Genomic DNA, 25,909 nt, shown 5'->3' with positions numbered 1-25,909 from the left:
GCAGGAAAACAAATCAGACATAATGACATTACGGATAACGATATCAGCCTGAACAGTTAATTTACATAATGTTGATGGATAATTTTCACGGCATTATACCGACAGTATTTCATGTATTTATTAACTGCTTTTATAAAAATTAGGGTCAGTGATGTCAAAGTACATTTATTTTCAATTATTCATACTTTCACTAATTCAATATTAGCATTTTATGTTACATTATACCCCACTAGGCTTCATTTCAGAGACAAATATTGTACCTTTTACTCCACTACATTTATCTGATAGCCATGATGAAAACCACTGACTGTACCCAACTGTAACTTGACCAGCTCCGACAGTAAAATACTGCCTCACCAAATTCAATTCAATTCAACTGGACCACAAATGTATATACTTGTTGGTTTATGCAGCAGCAGACACTCATACAAACACTTTTTCTATTCAATACAAATCATCACCCAATTAGAAAAAAAGGACACAGGCCTGTCAAATTGTATTATTTCATAGTTTAATTGTTTAAGTCGCATACAATATAATCTCTCATTGGTGTCTATGTTGCAGAAGTTTGTGAACTGAACATCTGATGTTTTGTTGACCTTCTGATTGGCGTATTGGTTGGTGGGACGGCTGGATGAACAGGATCAGTGCTGCTGAGTTGACGAGTGACCGCCACATTGTCTTCGAACCATGCTGTGAATTTTGGAAGGGTTGCCTTAACAACTATGTTCATAAGGTGAATATCAAGGTCCAGAAGGTTTGTTGGTAATATCTACTTTGGCCAATAAAGCTACTGATATGGAGATTGATGCTTTTTGACATTACGACCTTCAAACCCCCAAATGTCAGTCACTATATAGAGTTACCAGTTCTGTTCATGAACACTGCTCTTCCAGCTCAGCCCACAGTGTCATATAAAGCACGTTATGTAAAAAATAAATCTGGAGAATAATGGAATTTAAAAATCTGTGTAGTTCAGGAAAGAACCTAATAGACTATTTTATGTATGTATCTTATCTCCAGTCCAGGAAATATGAAACCAAATGCTAGTTATGCTGAATCTGTCACTACTTACATCTCCATTGCTGTTTCTTTCGTTGTAGGAGGTGTGCTTGTCCTCATCAAAATATATAAAAATAGGCATTTTCTTTTTAAAAGGTAGATATGGTCTCTGCAGGTTGTTGTTCAGCATTTGTTGTTGCCCAGCTGGGACGACAGTGAGCATAAACAGCACAGGAAGGAGGGACAGGAGGTGAGACACAGCAAGACAAGGGGTAATACAGATTTTGTGATCACTCATAATATATCTGTAGACTTCTGCAGGATAAGTTAATGCTTTTTTTTTGTAAAAAAACAAAAACCAACAAAAAAAACCAACAGAAAAGGGCTTTGACTTGATTCATCAACGTTAGCCACAACTTGAGAACTGACAATAATAAACCCATGCCCAAACATCTCAAATGTTCTTCTTTTAATGAGCAACGCATCTTTGTATCATATGTCAGTCAGCATTGAAGTGCATTGATTAAAAAGTAAGTGCAAGTACAGATTTTAATTCATTCATTTTGACTAGAGGATTAAATTATTTGCAATGTTGCCCCCAAAATAGTCATTCTACAGGGGCACTCTGCAAAAAAGAAAACTGCTATAGTTGCTGCTGTTTCTAACCTAAAAGATATATGCTTCCCCCCTCATTTCAAGCTTTTAAAGTTATGTCTGAGTGACAGTGAAGGAGTGATTTTCATCTGCCTTCCTCTACGCCTGCTATCAGTTCACTCCAGGCCATCAATCACAGCACTTTCCCTCAACATCATCATTCTCCCTGACTGAATTTCTCAGAGGTTTCTCAGTTTGCATTGAGGACCACTGAAACAGAACCAAGCCTGCAGAAGCACAAAGTCTGTGAGAAGCACTATTTTAGTGCAATAGTTTCACACTTGTTAACCTTGCTACCTTAAACTGGCTACCTCTGCATAGAGACGGAGTAGTGTTCTTATCGTAGCCCCATCGATAGGCCTTTTAGTGAGGGAAGCGCCCTTACTTGAGGTCTCGTCACCAGAGCAAGGATAACAACATCTTTTGAGGTAATAAAAAAAACAAAACAGCATGAAGTTATCCATTAAAATGCATCTGTCCTCAGTATCTTGGATTCTGTCATCAGAATTTTGGATAATACGTATTGAAACCATAAGGCTTTACGATAAATGCAACTTGGCCATATGATGGCAAAAGTCTTCCGTGGAGGCATTCCCCTTGGACTCTAGCTGCTCTCGGAGGAGGTGGGCGGTGCAGTGGAGGACGACCTCCGTCGGGACACTGACTGTGAGCGCTCAGGGCTGTGTTTGTCATAAGGCTGGAGCTGCACCTCCAGGAAGTCCCTGTGCTGCTGGCTGATGACCTGGCTGATGAGTCCTGGCAGAGCCTGCAAGTTACTCAGTAGAGTTTCCAGCTTTGTCTCCAGCAAGGCAATCCTCTTCTCCATGTCCTCCCCTCGCTCGTTCAAGTCCGATATCATGTCATACATGATGTTCTGAGTCTGGAACAAGGGAGAGGAAACACACTTAACATGAGCATTTTCCCCATTTGCTCTTATTTTTGCTGGACAACCTGAAAATGCTGTGTGTGTGTGTGTGTGTGTGTATCATTAGGAAAAAGATTATAGATAATAGAAAAACAAGCTTCTTCAATTCTTCAGTAAATGTACAGTTGAAAGTGTTCAGAGATTTTGAAAAGAAGATACAAGGAAAGAGAAGAGGAAGGTTCACATAATGATTCCTTTTCTCAACACATCCTGGACAAACTGTAGAAATATTTAAAGAGTGAACATGTTTAGGGAATCCATCAGAATCTGTTCATCGTCTCACAGTTTTTAAAGGATACATTCATGTTTTCTGAATTAAAACTATACTCACATAACTCTATGTACACTGAAAGCATTATACGTCACTGCAACTGCTCCGAAAGAGATTGATGCCTGAAACAACTTCTTTGTAAGTGATGGGGGACAAACTCTTCAGTCGTCATATTGAGTAAAATGCGTTGTCTGAGTCTGGGTTAGACAAATCACTTCTTTATTGACAAGTACTTTGCAATCTAGGCCAAGAAAGACTGCGTAGGAACATTAAAAGACAAGATATCCATAAAATTTGATTGAACGAAACTGGCGAGGCATCATATCAAATTTGAATTAAATTTGCTATGTTGCACTGAAAGAAGACCACAGATTTTGTCCACCATCACTAAATGTACAGTGAAAACGCTTTAAGAGGGCATCACTTTATGACCAATTTGAAACAGAAGAAACAATTACAGCAAATAAGAGCCTTTACAATGTTCGAATAGACAAGTGGATATTCAATAAGGACAGAGCTGACAAAAAGTGAACCTCAGGTTATCAACATAAGTACTATTGCTGAGTCAGTGTTATCTGTTTGGTGACAGTTTCCCATTGTCCTCCACTTTTGGATGAGAGCAGAGGTTGGAAGCAGGGAAGACAGTTAAACTTTTTTTTTTTTTTAAAAAAGGCCAGAGGAACATCAAGCTAAGTTGGTTTTATTTTAGGATGAGAACCAGCACATTATCTGTTTGCTAATAAATGCACACGAGCAGGAAGGAACGGTATCTGCTGACATTGCATGACACTTCTTTCACTGTTTTCATCAACTATCTGGTCACAGAGCTTTGAAAACACGGCATAGCTGCAAATACTTTTTTTTTTTTTACAACTTCCAAAGTTCGGCCTTCAGAAATAGTCAACAACGCACTGAGAAATCCATGTCACATGAAGAGTGAGGAGTGGGAGCGTTGCTGCTGGAGGGCGGTCTCTTAGGTAGTATTCAGTGGAGGACTCGTGATCCCTCACAGTCCCGAGGCGACGCCATCCAACTCTTACCTTGTCCTCTTCTGATTTAAAGCGGGAATAATGGGAGGGGTTGTTTGTGTGAATCACTGACGCCTAAAGTTGCACTGATGCAGCTCAACCTGACAGCTAATCTGCTCCTTTATTCCTGTGAAGATTTTTGGGCGATTACAAATGGAATTCAGCATGTAAACAAATTCTTCCTCTAACTACAAATTTAATTGCGACCAGGTATAGGTCTACACGAGGGGCTGAGATGAATCAGGTCAGGGCCTCATCTGTAGATCCTGAAAGGAAACATTGAACAGCGATGGCATACAATGAGAGCCAGGGGAGAGGCCTTGTACACTGTGAGGAAAGAAATATCAATATCAATAGAGGATGCAACTATATGCAGTTCAACTTTCACCCTGTAAATAAACCATTAATAGGTATTATCTACCTAAAGAGAGAAAAAGAGAGAAGAGGGTGGAAGAGATTGTTTCAAAGAACAGCTCGGATGAGCAAGTTTGCAGTTTTTGGTCATGTAGATCAGCCTGAGAGGCGAGAGAAACATCATTCAACCAAAATACACGAGTTTTACTTCACTAAAATTCAACAGGGATCCTTTTTACCAGTTGCTTCCCCTGCCATTGTAGATGATAAATTAATATTGTGGGGCATGAACTTTTTTGGGGGCTTCTGAAGGGGGGAAGGGACATTGCAAGAACTCTTTGCATTGGACTGCAGTGGCGATGCAGCTGCCAGTGACATGTTCAATTCAATTCAGCTCCATCTTTCCACGGAGAGCAGGAGGTGACTGGAGCTGCACTGCCCTCTCATGGCTTCAGACTCTTATAACAACCATCAGAGAGCCAGCTGAGAGTCTCTGCCTTATCTTGTGTCACATCGCGGCTCTCGCGACTGTTTTACAGCACGAGGCGATCGGGCACCTCTGAATGTCATAGTCTTCTGCCTGCCTCCCCTCTCTTTCTCTGCCTTTAATTCTGGCTGAATCATCACATCACAGTGTGTCTCCCTTCCCAGGTTACTGTTTCTGCTGTGTCAGCCTGGCGCGCTGCCTAGTCTCTCCCTGAGGTTTGTCAACTTCTGTCTAGTGCATCTGGAGACAAATATCAGAGAGTGTACTAAGTGGGAAAAACGGGGCACTGGGTTTTTCGGAAAAAAACAAATGTGTTTCTTTGTAACTCTCGTTTGGTAATTTTCAGGAGAACATGTCCCGGGGATAGTGGTTTAACTGTAAAATAAAAATGTTATTATTTCACACCCAAAGGATCCAAAGCTGAGGTGAGTGCAGTCAAGGAGAATCATCACACAGATTTAGTTTTACCACCCACTCGGAAAAGCCTGTCTGTTTATTTGACACCTGTAGACTTTGAATATATTAGGAAGCACAGCTAATTAAGCGAGTGAACCAGCATGCACTGAACGGAATCACACAAAGGAAAGCAGCTTATCAGGAGAGTTGTCTGTCCTAATGTACAGTGCAGCAGTAGACTGTTAGTCTAGCTTACCTTAGCAAGGTCCACTAGAGAGTTTGCTTGGTCATTCAGCTTGCGTTGCTCCATTTTAACACTTCTCAATCTGAACACAAGACCATTCAGAACCCAATGAATTCACGCTATCAGTTGAGGTTTTGTCATTTTAAAAATTTGTGCACACACAAAGGCATACACACGGAGAGCACTCCCAGGACATGCACAAGATGTGTGTCGAGAATGCAGGGATTGCAGGGGTCAGTCTGTTTGGTTGAGCTGCATGCAAGTGGAAAGGAGACCACAGTGGTGGGGAGGGGGGGTGGGCCGCCACTGGAGAGAATGAGAGCAGCTCTTCACCTTTCTCAACCAATACATAACAACCATACTCAAGGAATGAGGCATAGTCATATCAGATCACCTGTGCACTGTGAATTGAATTTATGAAGTCCTACAGCTGCGTGCCATATCCGATTCTAAAACAACCGTGTATCTTTAGAGTTCTCCTTCTGGTTTATCCAACTTCCAAGTTCAGGAAAAAATTTTTTAAGCCACAGATAAACACTTTTAAATAAAGATTTTTCTTTCTGAGACTATCCAGTATAAACATTAAAAAATGTGAATCTCTGAGAAAATCTAGATGTCTTGAAGCAATCCTTTCAATTCATAAAGGATCATCTCCCCAGTGAGAGTCAACTTGTGAGGTAAAATAACCTGCAATATACACCGCCTTATTTTTTCATTTTTAACCAACCAAAAATCCTACTTCTGCAGCATTGAATAACTTACCTACCCCATACAACATGCTTAAATAATTCACACCTCCTGTTTAATTTGGCTTCTAAAGCAAGTTTTAGTCATTCTCTCAGGGGCTCAAAAAGCGCACCTATGCAAATTGTATAGTGACGACCACGGTTTCAAAAATATTTTTTCTTCACCCCGAATCACCCACACGTGCTCAATTAGACTGGGCACACAATCAAATTGACTTCATGATGGCAAGTTTGGCCAACATTTCAGATTTTTTATGAAATAACAATAAAATCTAAAACTATCTGAGCCGTGAATTCAGATTGAGCGTGAGGTGATCATTACGTTGTGTGTGAATCGAAGGCAAACAGTGATGAAGATCGAGAAGGGATTTTTTAAGGGGCCCCTGTGGAGTCTGCTAATTGGCCGATATACACCCAATGTCATGCAATGCAGGATCATCTCTCAGTTTCCTGAAGACAGGCAGATGTGGCGCGAATATGACAGGTTAGACCAACAGAGGGAGCCACAGGAGACACTAAAGGAAACTACAGGCGAGGGAACGTGTCCTGACAACTGAGGACAAAGATGCTTCAAACAGAGAAGACTCTGAAGACAAATACAGAATACTGTTGCAAAACAGCACTTTTCTTGTTTGAATTAATTGAATGAAAGAAAAAGAGAAAGAAGACAGGAGGCCCTCTATCGAAAATGATGAAAGCTCATAGATATTAAGTGGTTAAATGGTTTTGGAGTTTATGTAAGACCTGTTAGAATCATACATTTCACAGTTGGATGACCAACAGCTGTCAAATGGGGTCAGAGCACAGGGCAGCTGGAGGTCAGGTCGAGGAAACCCCCTTGCCCCTTGTCTTTTATATTCCACGTGCCTCTGTCCCTCAGTCAATCACTCCTCGTGGGCAGTAGTTGTGCTTTTGAATGGGCGCATTAAATCGGCTCGCTATTCATCAGGCGAAAACCGCTACGCTAAGCTTTTCAGTACCTCACTAAATCTGTTATGGCAATCTCAGTTAGTGCTGTGCCATATTTACTACCCTCCTGTCTTGCTTTCTTTGTCATGACCTCCGTTTACCTCACCATGAAATGCAAATTTTTCTTCAGTGCAATAGACAGGGTGAATATTCTGCAGTCTGTTTTTTTCCTCCCCTTGTCCCTGCTGAGACAGCTCCACGCCGTCGGTTACAGTTGCAGGCTCTCGGGCACGCACGGGATTGCTGGGAGGCTTTACCGTGACCTTCCTCTCAGGTCACTTTCCCGATTCAATCCAATGATCTCTGAGCTAACAAGCACTCACTCTCCTGCTCCTCGCCATGATTCCCACTTTAACCTTGGGGATGGAGAGGGACATCACTCCCACAGGGCAGGGGATAGTTAAACCATGCTCACTGTGGCGGTTGACTTAGCAGCTGTTATGGCCTTAAACCCTCCTGCCTGTCGTGTGGTAAAATGCACCATCCAGATAACCTAAGTGGTGTTTCGACCGTGCCTATCACTAATTTTGCAAATTCCTCTTAGTGCAGAGATGCGTGACAGCTCTATGTCATTCTTAATATGCTGTTTACAAACCATGATAACACCGGATCATCGTCTTTGCAACTGTGTCATCCAACAGAGAAATGAAAGGAGAAAATGCGGCTGCAAATGTAGTAACAGGCGTAACAATGGTTCCACACGCCGAAAGACGACCCTGAGCCCTGATCTGTATGAGCATGGCCGCTATAAGTTGAGGGATATTGTAAATGATATACTTGTGCTACTGCAGGTCTGTTTCCTGTAGAGCTCTAGTCGTCATCCTTCGGTACGTGAAAGCACAGTTGATTGGAGTTTAATCAGTGGCTTTCTGATTAAAGATCAAATTTTTCATCACATCCATGCAGAAATGGAAAGAAAAACACCCTCCATCACCGATAATTGAAATTCACTCAATATTATATGCATCTGTGGGTGTGTTCACAAAGTGCAGCATTGGTCTAGTCAATAATGGGGCGTGAAAGGTGTTGGTGCTGGTTTAAAAAAAAAAAAAGTTTGATTGCAACATAAAATACCGAAGAGTGAATGTGAGACTGAAGTGTGTTTATCAAATTAACATGCTTCTCAGTTGGACAGTCATCTCATAAAAAATTAAAATAAACTTTTTAGCAGCAAAATTAATGAATCTGGCAACATCGAGATTGTGTCGTGTGAAACAATTCAATCACTGCAGACGGAAAACATTTCTTTTGTGGCATGAATTTCACTTATCAAATGAGGGAGTGTAATTTTTGGTCACATTATCGGATTCAAGGACAAGCTCTCGTTAGCATGCACACAACAGGTCTATATCTATACATATGAGGCGAAGACTTACTTTCGAGCTCTATTGCATTGTGTGGACACAAACAGGAAAAAAAGGAAACATGAAGTAGACAAATGAATTATTACAACATCAGATAAACATGTTCAGATGGCAAAAATCTGTTCAAGTCTTAGCTGCTGTCACCCGCATGTCTACACTGTCGCATCACCTCCGGACAGCAGAAACCATTTTTGCCTGACTCACTTCATCCTGCAACCGGTGAGTTATCTCTCTGTGTTTGGAGTGTTGCTCATGTTGCTCGCTCGGTAAGTCTAATCCCTTTTTCCCACACTTGTGCTGTTTATCAGTAGTGCAGTCCAACCTTCCTGCAGACGTCTGTAAGCATTCACCAACACAGACCTTGCCTCGCGGCATCTGCGGCCCCATTTAACACCCTTTAACACCTCACGTTCTTCACTGTAACTGATGTTGTTGTCTAAGTTTCCCACACTGTCTTTCCACCTTGCCAGGTCAAGGACAGCCGTAGGCCTTTTTCCAACCTTCCACCTAAGCGTTCTGCTCGCTGTCAGGCAACCTCCTGTCCTACATTAATCTCAATCCAGGGCTTTTGTAACACGCCTTGCACACAGGCTACAATTCTCTCAGATATGGCCTAAGAAGCAAGCAAAAAAAAAAAAATCCTTATACGATTAAGGTGTGACAGGAGCATGTTGACACCATGCAGAGGGGTTGTCCTTGCACACAGGGCAGGACTTGACTTATTTGCCACCAAATCTGGTCATTTATAGATTTAACTTTAGCTCAGAGGGATTTCCATTATTAGGCTGTCCTGGAGAACGGGAGCTGGATATGAGACACTGTCACCACCGCTGCAAATCGCCTAAGTACGACAGCAAGGACATAACGACCCGACAAAGCAACCATGACAAAAGGCTATTGAAGGGCACAAATTTGAAACAGCAGCAGAGTGTTTTGTGTGTTACTCTACCTCGTGATTTAACGTCTTGATGTCTTTAAAACACAAATGTGTGTTCATAAGATTCATGGGCAAATCAAAGCTGTGCACGGGAGACCACAAAAACCCATATACATACGTGAAAACCACGAAACAAAAGCAAAAGAAATACAAAAAGTGAACATTTTCTTTTAGCATTAAGCTACATGATAACAAAGTCATAGTAGAATCTAGTATATAGTTACCGCAGGGAACGCACCACAGAGCCACAGATTAGATGTGCATGTAAGCACTGTAGGTTGAAGAAAAACAAGCGTGAGGTGAGGCTAAAATCAATGCTGTTTTGGAATTAGATAGCACTCTGGGGGGTCCCCGGGGACCCGCTAAGAGACTAGCTGACAGGTAAGTGTCTGACCAACAGCTAGAAAAGTAGAACCCCAGATGTATCAGCCCTGAGGTCGGCCTGACATCTGACTCACAGCGAAAGAGACACGCAAGAGCCAATCTGACAGCAAAAGGTGAGAGAGGGTGAGAGAGGGAGAGAAAGAGGGTGAGAGAGAGAGAGAGAGAGAGAGAGAGAGAGAGAGAGAGAGAGAGAGAGAGAGAGAGAGAGAGATCAATATCATACTGCTGTGAATGCTGTAACTTGAGAAAGATTAAATTAGTTTTTTTTTCAAGAATACTTCTGTAAAACGGTGGCTACTCCACAGTAAACCTCATTCAAAGAAAATGTCTCTTTCACACTGACAAAAGAAAAAATGAATCACAAGAATTTCTAGCGTATATCAGTGATGAATATCATTTTCATGAATTTAGTTCATTGCACATTTTTACCAATCCTCTTTGATGCTGAAACAAAGAGGCCCGAGTCTTTACAAACATCTGCAGATTCAAAGTTAGTCAGGTCAGGTGAAACATGGTCGTGATGATGCACGAGGATTCAACAAACAGGATAGTCCTTCAACAATATAAGCACATGTTTGTTTTTTTTGCTACAGGTGTCAAACAATTCAGATTTCTGGTTGGTTGGTTGGTGCAGCAACACACTGCTGCTGGATGAGAAGGTAATGACACCAACGTGAGTGGCGAAGGTCGGTTAATAGCGGGGGCACCTACTGGTGAATGGCTTGGAGGAATTTCCTCTGGTGCTTCCTGACTCTGGCGTGGTCCATCTTCCTCACCAGTTTGGTGTTCTTATAGATGAGCCACGTCTCCCTGAGAACATTGGCAGCTGTGTTTTTCACCTAAGGTGCAAAAAAAAAAAAAAAAAAAAAAAAAAAAGAAGGTGGGGGAGACATTGGACAAGAACGCAGATAAGTGAAATGTACCTGTGACGTTACAGGAGCAACAGACTTTCACGCCCCTAGTGGCTCCAGGAGGTATTATTATTTGGACACTGCCGTAAAGACGCTGCCGGCAGTCGCAAAAACGCCGGGAAGGACGCGGGTACTTTCCCGCAGAGCCGCCGGCTCCTGAAAGAAGTTGTGTACGCCACTTTTACGGACAACGGAGGAGAAGACGTGACGAAGGAGGAGAGTATGTACACCGAAGCTCCTACTTTGTTTTCTGGCGCCTAGTGTTAACCGGCGCCGTTGAATGAGAGTCGCGACAACGGAAGTCCAAAATGTTTGCGTGTCATGTGACTCAGGTTGACTTCAGATAGTTCCCGGAAGTTTCTTGGCGCGCAATTCGAATTCATTATTCAAAGCGACAGAAAAACGATTTTTGGTGATTAGTAGTCAAAGAATGTATCGTATTACAATATGGCAGACCGACATGCCTATGTAGTTACTCTATATAGTCAGTCAATACGTTTTCTTAAACCATAAATAAATCATAAATCATAATCCACTAACATTCTTTAATGCGCATTTAGATTTGATTCTGATGTGCTGATAATATACAATCTGATTGTTTAAATGTCTTACCCTTCATCAGTGCAGCACAGCAGTCCATTGACTATAATTGACTCCATTCTGCTGCTACTCTGTATGCTCTGCTGCTCACTTCCTCGAACTATTGAGATGCTCTATTTTCCGCCATTGCTGGGAAACAAACTGGTCCATTGGAGTGAATGGAGATATCGCTACGCTCTGGTGTAAACTAGCAGTATGTGCTAGTTGTTGTATGTTGTTTTTGTTAAATCGGCTGTTAAACTGTCTGCTATTTTCCATCACTTGGGACAGATACTGGGGGAAAGATATTCTCTTACCTGTTCTGGTTATACAAGCCGCAATCTTTCAGCGAAAAACCGCGTCCCGACTTGCTTCACCATAACTAACATGGTGAAGCAAGTCTTAGGGGACGGATATAAGCATGGATGGTGTCTTTTTTTTAATTTAATCGCCATTACACTGTGTAATCAGGTTTAACAACATAATCACAAGTTTAAGCCAAAAAGTTTTCTATTTTCACTTTAAATAAATGAACATGGTAACGATCACTTACTCTTTTTGTTAGCTGTGTGTCCATCATAAAATTGTGGACATGTTTTTCAGCTTTGGTTAGTTCCAGTTTCTTTGCGACCACAGCCACCACCAGAGCAGTGCAGCCAGCGCCCTGTAAAATAACAAGAGTGGACAGACACAGAATGTACAATGTGGATTTTTACTCATTTCATAAAAACATTAGCAGCATATTAGTAACACAGGTGATAAAGGCTCCTGTCAGTCTTTCACAAACTGGCAAAGCAAAAAAAAAGGTGAGGCGCTCAGTCTCTTTCTCTCACCATAATGCCAGTCAGGAGGCAGACTCCTTTCCCACAGTATGTGTTTGGGACCATATCCCCATATCCGATGGTAAGAAACGTGATTGAGATCAACCACATGGCTCCTAGGAAGTTGCTGGTTATGTCCTGGTTGTCGTGATACCTGTAATGAATAATACATGCAATAGGTTGACCAATATTCATGTGCCTGCAGAAACTCCTATTGATTACTTATTTAAAAAAAAAAAAAGGTTTAATCCAATGTATATAAGACTAAATGAAAACTGTAGGGCTCTAATCTTTTCTTCCAACATGTGATAATCCTGCTATCTCAATGCTCAGACACAGAGTGAGCTTAGAAGTGTGTACATTATCTATTTTTATGCCTTATCTATGTTTCATGCTGAGCAGGGCGGCATAGCGTGAGAAACTGATCCAGGCACCTCTCGCAGGCTCTCACTGTCCATGCAGCAATGATCCACAGCGAGATGGTGAAGACCAGCAGCACAGTGCCAGGACAGATGGTCATGAGGGTCTTCATCACGAAGCGTGTGTTAAAGTTAATCTTGTTGAGTGCACCGATGCTGCGGGATGAGGCGTCCGTGAAGAGCTTGCTGTGCAGCAGCATGACACGGGCGATGAGGTACAGCCGCAAGAACATGGGTATGGACAGGATGATGTCCACATCCGCATCCGTCTTGGATGGCACGTAGGAGTAGGCCAGGCGCGCAGTCCAGGTGAAGGTGTAGTTCCCTGGGATAGGGTGGATGGCGCACACCAGGATCTCCAGGCAGATGAAGAAGATGCGCTCATACGTCATGGCTATCCTCCAGTCATCGGCTGCGTTGTCCACCATAAATAACTGCAAGGAAAGGGCACGGTGAAGCTTACGGAGGGTAAAAGCCAGCTAACATTTTCATCATGGTGACACGGCAAGCTACAGGAAATCATTAAACCCATTAAACCATAAGTCACAAATAGCCTTGAGTCATTAAGTCACATTCTTGAGCCACATTTTTTTTCAAGACCTTCGCCATATATATAATGAATAACTGATATGAAAGGGAGGAGGACGTTGTACTCTTTCAAGGCCAAACTGCCCCATGATATACAGTTTTCAAGGGTATCAGATGAAGGTGCAAGAATGAAATATCATGCCTTTGTTTTTAAGAATAAATTCTCTAAATAATACCACAGTGTTTTATATTTTTTTCAGGTGGTTATCCTGCCTTGTACGAAGGAAAAATATTCCCATTTGTGTCTGCACGGTAAGAAAATCACTGCAAAAATGACCCGTGTCAAGTTTCAAGTCTGTGAGCTAATTTTGTATATCTTAGTGAAATTGGTGAAAAATAACAGCTGTCTGGACAGAAAAAAGGAAGTCAAAATATGAGCTTGTTATTTGATCAATTGATTAGTAAGAATTTTACATGTGAAAATATGACAAACATTCTCTGCTTCTGAAACAGGAGGATTTCTTCTTGTTTTAGTTGCTAACTGAATATATTTGGGTTGAACAAATCAAGCCATGTAAAGATCATCTTTTCACTATTTCTTGACATTGACTAAATCATGATTCTGTACATTAAAGGTTTATAGAAAAGAAATGGTTGCAGGTCATTCAAAATAACAAATTATAAAATCCTACTATTATAATGGCAAGAATGAATGTAGTCTAAATAGTCGTCGTCAAAAAAAAGAGTCTTACATTAGCAACACTCAGTAGCGTTTTCAACTTCAAAGCCTTACACAGATGAGAACATCTGTCGCCTCCACATTAGCATTAGGTTCCGATCGCCTGGCCACCACGACCAGAAGGTAGAGCATTTCACAGGGGATTTCATTTCAACACCCCTCATCACTCTTCTCCGCCCTGTCCTCTGTCATATACTGTAGCCTCCTCACATGGTCACCTCTGCTGCTGCTGCTGCTGCTGCCTCTTGCTCTTCCCCTCCCTCCTCTTTATCACTTTCAATCCAATACTCAGTTATCTTCGGTCAGAAGATTCATTGCTCAGCGTGTTCACCCTGAACTAACGGCCGAGCCGAAGACCACCGTCGCCGACTCCTTCACAGTGATCCCTGATCATGCTTATGGAATGTATCTCAATCTTACTCCCCTCACAGAGTTTTATATTTGCTGGGTCCAGTCGTGGATTGAATACTATCAAACTGTATTAGCTTCCCCTATATTTGTCAAATAATTCATCTGTCTGACATCCCACACTGATTTCCCTCCAAAGCTGCTCCTGTTCTCTCCACTCAATCACCTGAAGGCCCTCTGCCTGTGTTCAGACCATCACGACTGTCAGTAGATATTTCACAAAATGTTGTTGTCAGCAAATTCAAGTGAGGTTTCCTGGTGGCTGCCTTTTTTTGCAATGAGAGCAGAAGCCTTTCTAATGCAGAGAAACGAAAGGCTGCATACGATTACGTTCTGTCACGAACCTCCCTCAAACCACATCCTGAGATGAAAATATGCTCATACAATGTTTTCTTTCTGCTTTTTTCCCTTCTTCTTACAGTTAAGCCTCCTTGCGACACAGGATTGTGCTCAGGTCAGTCCATCTGTCAGCTCAGCGCATTTTTTTAAAGTGTGCAGTTTGGAATTTCTGTGACTTTTGTCCACTCAACAAATACATGCCTGCATTATGACAAATGAGGTGGAATTTAATAAACAATGTCAAGTGTGGGAACTGTACAGGGATTTTTAGGGAAAGAGATGGAGAGGAAACGGGGGGGTCTTAAGGGCATGAGGGTGGCTTTGAATTGTTCATGCCCTAGATTTATATTTAATTAATCATTCTTGAAGGATTTTACAAGAAAATACTCACATTTTCACCACATGCAGAAAATAACAATCATGACTTTATTTTCGAGTCACAAGTAGGGCCAATATGTCACCTTTGACAAACAGTAGGTTTAGGTTATTAATGATGAACATTTTGTTCACATGCCAGTTTTTGAACAGCCTGCAATTGTCTTCACTTTATTTTGTGCCATAACACAACTACGGTAAAGTAACATGAATCATATAGCGTTATCCTACAATATACTGTAATGCGGTTCAACCCAACCTGTTTTACTAATGGATGAAGCTAAAAATATTACAGACCTGAAGCTGCTCACCTTTGATCCTTTCACTTATTCAGCAACAGTGGCAATAACTGTTTGTGTAGCTCTCGGTTCAAAAATAGAAAGCAGCTTGCCTTTCTCCAGCCTTTCCTATGAAAATATTCACTTTGAATTGGGGTTTAATTTGAGAAATTAGGGGGGTGGGTTCGCTAATTTTCCACTGTCCGAACCAAATATCAATAACTGTGAGGAGGGTCTTTTAAAAAGTCAAACATTTAACACTCTCAAATAAATTTTACACAGTCCCTTAGCTGTGAGTCTGAAATATGCTAAATATGCTGATTTATCAGTCAAACGAGCAGTTTTGAATCTTATTAAATGCTAAATAAAATGCTCGACACACACCGGAGGCACACATCACGACTCTGCAACTCGGCAACTCACCAACTAGTCTCCTTTTAGTTTAATTTGAGATTTCTCATTATAGCAGTAAAAACTGTCCCAGTCCTGCAGGGCTAATGGGATCTGTGTCCTAGATTGTAAATTTAGCGTTGATATGTCACATAAAATGGAATAGTCATATTTCTCACATCGACAAGAAAGCTCCTCTTCATCATGTCCAATTCAAGGACATAGAAAGTACATGGCAAAATCAATAATTCTGTGCTGCACTGACACCTTTCTCACAGACATACATGACCGCCCCACACACTAAAGTTTGACAGAAAGGCACCCTGACACCACTGACACATGCAAACCTCACTGGACCCACAACACCAAATGCTGCACACTCGTTGGAGCTCCCGAGCCAATTACATGGCCAACAGCTAACTGCACAAGAAACATCAGCTCTCAACAAGCTGGCGCTCAACAAAAAAAAAGACAGAACAAGCTACAGCAAACACATGTCCCCGAACAAACTGCCCCACAAAGCCTCTGCAGCTCATTTATATTTATTTAATAGCTACAATCAATTTCACCCCCAAACACAGAGAAACATTAATTAAAATTTCATAGGCAGTTGTTCATATTCAACGGGAGACACTGAGCTCCTTTTAACAAACTGATATCTGTCAGAGAAGTGTGTAACTCTAACCACAGCTCGCCTTGTTCGGCCTTCCAAGCGAGTGTAATGTAGACATGGAAACACAAGCGGTGACTCCTCTCTGCCGTGGTGTGTTACTTACAGAATTAGGCCTCTGAAAGCAGCTAAATCTATTGTTTGCACACAGCACAAGCTGCGTTTTATCTTACATTTCAAACAACAAACCTGTCCTGTCAAAAAGCAGTTACAAAGTTTGTTACCTTAAAACAATGTAATTAAACATTTAAGCGCAGGTTGCATAAGGAAAGCCTACTTGGTGGATAAAAGCAATTATGGTAATGGATGACCTGAAATACAATACTCAAGGGCCCTTTACCTCAGAGCATCAAATATTCCATGTGAGCAGCAGAACCAGCAGTTATGGCAGAGAGGTGGAAGAGAAGAAATGTCTCCAGTGGAAAAACATCAAACTGATGTGGTTTACGCAGTGTCAGAATGTGCTACTGAGGAAGACGCCGAGAGTCAGGAAATTAAAAGAGACAGCTGATGAGTCAGGAAAATTTTAAATTAGTTTCAGGAGGCTGACTAATAATTTAAACAGCAAAAAAAAATTCAATTAATGACAAGAGTCTGAAAAGGTTGAGAACAACTTAGAAATCTGCAGTCTGGAATCATCACTTTGATATGTGTGTACATAAAAAAAATGTTGTAATAGAGTCATAAACAGACTTATATCATATTTCTTTCTCCAATTGCTCCAATTTTTGCAGCCAATTATTATTATTACATTTTGATAGATGTATACAGTGAATTGATCAATTATGTCTACAGATACACCTATATATATATATATATATATTTATAAAAGCCAAAATAAATAATAAATGATAAATGCCTTAGGGAGTTGACTCAAACGCACCTCAGATCCTCGAAACTATATATGAATAAACTATAAACTATAAATAAATTATAAAGACAGGTAAAAAAGGCCTATAAAGGAAACGCGAACTGCATCAGCAAAGACAAACACCAGTTTCAAGCTGAAACTAACGTGATCGCGCTGAAAGTAACGACATGAGTGTAAAGTGAATTGACAAATTCCGCTAATTTGGTTGAGTTTGTCGCTTAAAGGGTCCGTTCCTCCAAATTACAACTCAAACATTTTCTCACCCCACTGTCCAATGTTTGAAATATGTCCCTGACATTTCTGCCCTTTAACCCGAGCACCGTGGAGGGGGATGGAGTTTCATATCTGCTGCGCACAGCTTTTGCAAAATTACAGGTGTCACCCTAATGGTATAGCACCAGAGGAAAAGTCTGGGGATCAGCAAAGTCAGTGAGCTTCATCGTCTGGGGAGTGTGAATTTCTGTACAACATTTTTATGGCAAATCATCCAAGAGCTGCACTATTCCTGTTCTTAAAGTCGCAAAGCTGGAAATTACATTTAAATAGGTCAGCAGCAGGGGTATTGTTGCTTTCCTACAGAGATGCATAACACTAAACATTAGTAACATAAATCAAAACCTATCTGCATGACCAAACACCGCTACAGGAGTGTGAGGCATAACAGTATCGTTGTTTATGTGCTGTATGTGGCCCCTTATAACCTATAATTTATGATATGGAGATGCACAGAGAGACACACAGGCACATATTTGTGACTCCACACATGAGGGTATGTCCTAATGTCCTAATCCTGAAAACCTAAAAAAGTCTTTAGCCTCAAACAGACTTTGGGAATAACTGGATAGGCTGTCCTCACTCTAAAAATTGTATTCTCTGTCTAACAATAAAGTAGAAGAGCACACACATGAAACTCCTGCAATGTGCAACACATCACAGAGAACAAGCAATACAATAATCATTTCAAAATGTGGAGGAATCCAGATGTCACGGGCATCTCTGTGACTTTCAGCTTTTTTTTTCCCCTGATGGATATAAGACAGTTTAATCAGTAAGAGTGCACGCCATACGCTCATCATGGGAAAGTTTCATTCATGACAGGTTGAGAGATAATACGGCGGAATGTGTCCTGAGCTCATTCCCCCGCCTGCCGCTGCCCCGCCCCTCTACTGTACAGTCTCCGAGGAGCTCACCTGCGATGCTAGCTGGGTTGGTTACTGGTTTCACGATGCTCAATACAACTAATGGAGTCCAGCTCAATATTTAATCTGTGTAATGTGGAGATGGGAGCATATATCTTGTCACTGAGAATGAAATCGTTCAATCTCATTAGCGAAATAGGTTGAGAGGTTCAACGCAATTAGACATTAAGGCAATGCGTTATTTATGATATCAAAGTGAGCCACTAAGAGGCCACTTTGCTGAGTAAATCTGAAACTGTTGCAGATTCAGTTTGCTTTTGTTTTGGAAGTGAATAGTGCATAACCAGTTGCTTGAATAGTTTCTTCTATTCAAGCAACTGGTTATGTAAAGTGAAGCCTCTGAGCCAAAGTAAAGGCCTGTATAAATCTTCCTGTTGCAGCCGAGTTGCACAAAGAAATAAACTAAAATCCTCTGCATGTTTGAAGCCACATGCAGAGCATAATTTACTAAATGCGATCAATAAATAATCTTTAAGATTCTGGCTGGGTGTCTCTGCCCTTGAAAGCCCCTACGTTCAGTGAAAACACAGAGGTCACCAGCCAGTGGTGGTTATCTGACTCCAATCTGGAGTCTCGGGTAGAGGACAGATTTCACTGTGAGAAATGCAGAGCGTCTCCTGCAGTTACACCGTATCTCTGACACATGCACACCACCCAGGGGCGGTCTGATGTGCACGGCCAAGTTTGACTTTGGCAGGATTCACTGGCACAATTCGGAGAGACGTGTTGTTATTTTATCTTTTCTGCAGATTGTAAAATGTAATACTGTGCAACTGTGAAACATCAGCGCTGATTTTGATCACAAAGGCACACATCAAGGACACAGTAAGCCCCCTGATCATTTTGCATTAGTTTAAGGAATCTAAGCGACTGTCATCACGATGTACAGCGACATGGCACTGGCCTGAACACAAATGCCCCTCGGTTAAAAAAAACAAACAACCTTTGATGTCAGAAGAAGAGAAAACTTGCAAAAAATGACAGTTTCCGTCTGCTTGGGAAAGAGGTGAACTCATCAACCATCTTGAAAGAATGCCCCTGCAGCTCAAAGCTGGAATCAGACTTTGACAATGACAAACAAAGTCGGGAGGGAGCTTCAGACTCAACCTCTCCATTTCCACTCGCACTGAGCAGGAAGTTGCTGCCTGCCAACACGGCGAGCTCTACTAAACTAAAAAGTCCCCAAAAATTCCTCTGGCGGATCGCCAGCTGTCAACAGAAGACATTACTGGGACTAAATCAGGCCGATAACATTTCACGACGCTTAAAGAGAAATATGCTTCAGATTCCGGAACTATGTAGAGGTGGATTAAACATTAATATCATGTGTCCTAATTGGAGACGCCGATATGAATTGGACATTTCGAAATACATGGAACTGTCTGTCTGTGTTCATGCACTTGGCTCTGCAGGTCACCCGTCGCTGCCATTGCCGCACGAAAGTTGCAACATCCCTCCACAATTCGAATGACAGCTAGTGTCCAGCATCTATCGTGTCTAGCCTGACCTTTGGAGTTTTCAGTCACTCTGAGGAGAAAAAAACGTCCTGTTGTTACACCCCCTAAAAATGAGAGGGCAATCTTTACTGAGTTTGACAAGTAAATCCGTTGTAAGGGGCCTGGAGTGTTGGGGAAATATTTCATCATCTTGACTTATGCCACTACAGGGCGTCTGACAGGCATCTGTGGGTACACATGGATGTGCATGCATAATCTATTTCACTGCAGGAGCCAAATTTCCCACATGGAAAAGTGCACTAAAGTGCCTTAAGAAAATAAAACTATCATGGTGGAGTGCTGACAAACAAGGAACTTTATACTGAGGAACACAGCAGAAGATGGTGCAATGTTGCATCCAGGTGATAATATGAAATATGGAGTCAAATACTCATTGGATTTATGTTTGGTTAAATGGAATTCTCTGTCAGAAAGCTGCGATATCAGCGGACGCTCAATTTTCAGTGGCTGAATAATTTATGTACATGAACTCAAGTACTGCACTTAAGAATTAAGTATTAAAGAAATGTTTTGATAATTCATTTTTGAGCTCTAGACTGTTGGGGTAAAAAAAAGGCGTAAAGGTATAATTTTGAACTCTGAGTAATAGTGATGCGCATTTTTCACTATTTTGTTGTTGTAAAGAACTAACAATGAATGGATTTATTGAGAAAATGACCTGCAGATTAAGTCATAATGAAAATAATTGTTGTTTGTGGCTCTATAGATAAACATGAGCTCCAATTACTCAACACCTGACATCACCCAGGTTACTTAAGTTTGGGCCTTTACTACATATTTTCAATGTTAGAAACTGGGGGGTTTACTAGGCAGGGAAGGTTTAACCAAAAGAAACAACTGATGAATTAATTAGTTATTAAAGTGATGAGTCAATCAACAGAAAATGTATTGCCAACAGTTCTTTTGATTTCTTAAGCTAAATTGCCAAATGCTCTCTTGTTTCTGCGTCTCTGAGGATTTGGATTGTTAGGATTCGCTGCTTTTCTCAGTTTTATATCACAGAGGATCAAATTCCTCAAGGTTTTGAATCATTTATTGGTCAAAACCAGACATGTGAAATTGTGCTCTGGGAGAGAGGAAAAAAGAAAGAAGCATATGGAAAATGAATTTGAAGTTAAACATTTCACCCATAGGGTTTAACTTCAGTCCACATTCAGCCTATGACGTTCCAAGTTCTGAAGCAAAGTTCTGCTCTTTGAATATAACACCTCAAATTTCAAAGTCAAATTAAATGTGTATCAAATCACATTTTCAAATGTTTTTGATCACATTGTCAGAAAAACTGGATTGGGTCGCAGACGGCAAAAGCTCAGAACATTCAGAAGGGAACAAACATCATTTCAGAGTTTTGTGTGTGTGCGGGTGCAAGAAGTGCATATGTCAGTCTGTAAGAACCAAGTAGTGACAGATTAGCAACACAGGCAGAAAAGCCCCCGAGGCAGGGAAGGAAAGGAACAGCTGGTGCTGGCGCTGGAAGTTGAAATATAAACACTCAACAAGGGGTAAGACAGAGTCAGTTTCCAGGAACTGGCCAATAGTTTGTTCCAAATGACTTGATGAATTGGAAGACGGACGTTGTAATTGACTTTAGGCGGAGGCAGTAAGAAGTGAGTAAGGTTGCAGTGACGTGATGAAGTTTTCTGATTCATTTAAGTGTTCAGGCTTCCCCATTTGGATAAACTGCATATAAATTACTGTGAAGAGCGGGTGACGTGGTGAAAGGTGCATTGCTGCAATCAACTCCGAGGCAAACAATTGCCTTAAATTAAATTTTCTAGGTCAGCAAAGGAGGAAAAGTCTTTATTGTGTAGACAGCGAGCTATCCGGGGCGAAAAATGTATTGGATATTGACGTGACTCTCTGGATCAAAGGGCTTTGAGGAGCCTAACTGGGGGGAAATTCTGCAGCTTCTGACATTGACGGGAATGGAAGGAAGCTAAAGCTCGTTTTGGAGCTGAAATGCTACTTTCAGCTCACCTGTCATGAAGGAGAAAATGCTGCTTCACAGCCATTTTAATTATGTAAAAAACAGAAGATTTAAGCTTTTTTAAAAATGGTGTTTCTATGCCACAATAGTGAATAAATGCAGTGCTTTCAGCATTTAAGTGGTTGATTGTGAACGGGAAACATGTTTAATGTTCGGCTGACGCACAGCCTCGACAATTTACAATCTGTTATACGTTTAAAAAAAACAAAAAAACTACACTGTGATGAGAAATGCACCTTCTCAATACATTAGTCACAACTAAACCATTACATTATTTAGCTTCAAGGAAAGTTTGTACCAGCACGAGGTGAAAAAGCTTGGTTTATGAGCTGAATAATTTACATGGGATTATAGAGTAAAAGGTGTGGAGGCCGAGGGAGGAGAAGAATGAATACGATACTCTCATGCAAACTTACAGTATGCTCCTTAATTTATAAACAGCTACTGGGAGCTGACTGCGAGGGAAATGAATACACTTTTTGTTATGCATGGAGATATGGTAATGATGCCTGTGCATTTTTATCAGCCCTCATAAAGAAAGGTTTACAACGAGACATCTGAAGGGGGCGACACATTTTACTGTTGGGGCTATTTCAATGAGTGATACTCCCCTGGGACTTGTAAGTCCTAAATACACAGACAAGGCTGATGAATACACTGTAACTCAGGCAACCTTTGATTTTTGTCATCTAAATGTGACTTTTTTTTCTTCTTCTTTTTCTCAAAAACCTATTCTAGACGTCGAACCGGATGGATCAGCTTATACATGGGAAAGCATTCTGGCGTTCGCTCTGCGGAAAGTGGTGCAATTAATGTTGTGGCTGTTTAACAAAGGCACAAGTGCTGAGGAGCAGAAAGAACCGTGAGCAGTGCAACAATGCTCTCAGGCAGGGTCATAAAACTGTCAAAGTGTTGGGCCATCTCAAGGGAAGCTGGCAATCTATATTCATCCACTGAACACTGTGGGGAGTTCCTAAATCTAATCAGAATGTATAAAGAACTATCAATGGCTATTAATCCAAAGATGATCAGACTATACTTCTGTGGTACAGTGCAAAAAAAACCAAAATACTAACAGGGGACATTTTTATCTGAGGAGCAATGAAGATCTGCATGGTGTAAATATAAACTCGTTGAACAATTACACTGCCCCATGCTGCGGAGGAACTGTCATTTCACACTATACACTTCCCTACATTGGTAAATCAATGAAGTGAATCCTCGCATGCACTTGAGTGTTTGTTAAATGCGACGGCACGTGTAGGCGGACGGAGGGCGATAGAAGAGTGTTTCAACATTACCTGTATCTCTCTCGCGTGGTATATGATGATCAGCCCCAGGAGAATGATTGTGGAAAGGCTTATCAGGCATTTGAGAGCTAATGAATAGAGGGACTCCTGGAAAAGAGCAACAACACTAAAGCCAAACAACACTCAGCAGCATGACACACAATCTCAGTCTTTAGGCTACATTAAAGAATTCTGGAACAAAAACAAACACATAAAAGTATGCAACACATGCTGACATATCTTCTTGCATTGTGAGGTTCCCCTTCACAGTTGGCTGGCCGTGGGGCCCTTTGGCCTACTGCATGTGACTACTTGGGATACTTTGATAATGAGCCCAGACTGCTGCTGCTTTCCTCCCACACTTTCGTCAGAGGTGGTTTTAATGTAGCTGCCTCAGTCACATGCCACTAAATCAACTCCGGTCTAGACGCGGACGCACATGGGCTCCGAGCAAATACGCACCTTTCCATAGGCTCCCCACGAGAGTTCCGTCTCTATAACCATAACAACGATCCCAAACATCCCAAAGATCAGAGCGTAGTCGCTCAGCCGCTTCCTCTTCTCGAACAAGGCCCTCCGGTGGCCCAGCTTCTCCCCGATGTTCTGGTTCTTCTTTTTCCCCGATTTGCCGCCGCCGCCGCTGTGGCCGCAGCCTCCCCCCGCGTCCCCCGACGCGTAAGGCATCAGGGTCGTGGAATTGTTCTCCGGCTTGGACGCAAGGGTGTCCGACGCCTCCGCGGCCGAGATGGGCTGCAGCGGCTGCGACTCGGAATCGAACTCGTGTACGTTTCTGCGGGACGAGCTCAAGTTGCTCAGCGGCCGCATTACGCCGCCGTTGTATCTGCAGCTGCTCATGGCGATTTCATTGTAGGAGTTGCTGTCTTTGTGGCTGCTGCCCGGGCTGCCCCGCTGCCGATCGCGGCAATGCTGCTGCTGCTGCTGCTGCTGCTGATGCTGCTGCTGATGCTGATGCTGAGGAGGAGGATGATGATGTCTGGATGAACTACCATGACTGGAAGGTGTGAACTCGCAGCCGCTGTACTGGCAACCTTGCCTCGAAGACGTTTCCGAAGGTGTCCTCAAAGTTCCCACAGTGGTCGGCGACGTCCCGCGAAAGACGAGGCTTTTCCTCGCATCGCAGGTGCAGCTATTGCAGGTGCAGCATTGGTCGTGCCGCTTGCCGAGGCGACCCTCCCGCCCGCAGTAGTGCTGGTACTTACAGTGCTGGAACTGCTGCTCTGGAAAGAAATCGTTGTGCAGCTGCAGAGGGGTTTCCATGTCAGTGCTGCCGTTCAAAGCAGCAGCCGGGTACCACGGAGCCCCCGACGAAGGGCGTCGCGGTGCTTGCGGGAGGACAGCGCCGCTGCGTGAATGGATCCATTTCGGCTCCGGTAGAATGAGGGGAGCCTCCGATTGGGCAGAGAGGACCAAAACAACTGGCTCGACGTCATGAAAAGGTTGCAACCATGGGACGTGAAGCCCAGCCTCGTTTCACCAGGATCCACAAAAGGGACAGTATCATTGCCCCCCCCCTTTTTAATTTATTGATCTCCGCCTGCACTTTTACACCTTCCAGGGAGCTGAGCTTCTTTTATACAAATACTCTGAACCTGTCACCAAAAGTACAGCAAGGGGAGATATTTTGAAAAAGACCAAATTACAACAGACAGAGGGTGTATTTTTATCTGCTGTCCTTCTCACTTTTGCACACAACACACATCAGCCAAGCCTATTCATAAATTCCAGACCGATTTCCCATCTATTGACCTCACGTGAAACACACGCACGTTGCTGCAACCACTGATTTACAAGCTGCTCATTTCATTCAGCTCATTGGCCACCGACCACGTGAGCGCGCAGGCCTGTGGCACGCGCCCGCATGACCGGGGCCTGCATGCGTCTGCAGCCGCAGATTGATGTGACCGCTGGCGGCTGCGTTATTAATGGGGCATAAGAGTTATATCACCCTGAGGAAATCCAGCCAACTGACCGAGATTGAACAGCTGTATAGAGGCATAAACCAAAACCTGCGACCCAATCATGCACACGTCCCGGCGTTACAGCAGCGACACATTTAGTCTAAGGCCATATTGTTATGCTATATTGGAGTTATGTCTTTGTATTTGTCGTGGGATGTTGGTCAGAGATGCGTACAAGTTTGCTCACAAGGTTTTCTTCTCTTCAGCTTTATCGGAGTAGTAAAGTTCTCTCATCTGACACTCATCCGTGAAAACAAAGTGTGAATTTGAAAAGCGAGGCAACATGTACATGCATTTAATTTATGACGCACACGGGATCATATATATATTCTTTTTGAATTGGAGTGATGAAAGTTGAGCTGTCCCTGGTGCTGAAGGGCAGTCCGTCACGAAGTAACTTTCAGCACCGCGGACAGCTCCACTCTCCCATTGATCACCACCAACCCTTTAATAAAACAATCCTCCTGCACAGGATCGCAATGCGCACTTACTCCTCATTGGCCGGCTCCGCGTACCACCTGACGCCTCCCACCTCCTCCAGGCGGAAGCTTCCTCTTCTGTTTCTGTGTGTGTGTGTGTGTGTGTGTGTGTGTGTGTGTGCGTGTGCGTGCGTGCGTGCGTGTGCGTGCGTGCGTGCGCGTGCGTGTGGAGTCTGGTGAATGAACGCAGGCTTCATGGATTCAAGCCACACATCGGCATAGAGAGGATTGACAGTCGGTGTCGTTATTCTGTGGGATCCAGTCAGAGGAGACACCTCTGGAGAGTCGTTCATTTAAGCTGAGTGGTGATCATTTTACACAGTGTTGCCGGGAAGCATGAATCCACCCATCATGTAGTTATTTGTAAATC

At 42.5% G+C, this 25,909-nt stretch overlaps 1 protein-coding gene and 1 long non-coding RNA gene across 3 annotated transcripts; one reads left to right on the top strand and one right to left on the bottom strand.

Annotated features, from left to right (window-relative positions):
- Positions 1-80: 80 nt before the first annotated feature.
- On the bottom strand, positions 81-24,570 carry kcnn2 (potassium calcium-activated channel subfamily N member 2). Of its 2 annotated transcripts, XM_035608791.2 has the most exons (9): positions 23,544-24,570; positions 23,094-23,189; positions 12,507-12,925; positions 12,085-12,226; positions 11,805-11,915; positions 10,473-10,600; positions 8,453-8,461; positions 5,374-5,443; positions 81-2,536 (listed from the first exon to the last, which is right to left on the bottom strand). In XM_035608791.2, the coding sequence occupies exons 1-9, from the start codon at positions 24,357-24,359 to the stop codon at positions 2,261-2,263; spliced, it is 2,067 nt and encodes a 688-aa protein (XP_035464684.2). In that variant the 5' UTR covers positions 24,360-24,570; the 3' UTR covers positions 81-2,260. The 2 variants fall into 2 exon arrangements, with proteins under 2 accessions (XP_035464684.2, XP_035464686.2); XM_035608793.2 differs by lacking the exons at positions 5,374-5,443; positions 8,453-8,461 and having other exon boundaries at positions 2,371-2,536.
- LOC118285273 lies at positions 12,841-14,741 on the top strand. Its single transcript, XR_004785065.2, has 3 exons — positions 12,841-12,959; positions 13,280-13,331; positions 14,588-14,741. It is a non-coding gene; the product is annotated as an uncharacterized LOC118285273 (long non-coding RNA).
- Positions 24,571-25,909: the final 1,339 nt, after the last annotated feature.

The sequence above is a fragment of the Scophthalmus maximus genome, chromosome 20 (genome assembly GCF_022379125.1).
Source record: "Scophthalmus maximus strain ysfricsl-2021 chromosome 20, ASM2237912v1, whole genome shotgun sequence".
NCBI lineage: Eukaryota > Metazoa > Chordata > Actinopteri > Pleuronectiformes > Scophthalmidae > Scophthalmus > Scophthalmus maximus.
This window is presented reverse-complemented; position numbering and strand designations above follow the sequence as displayed.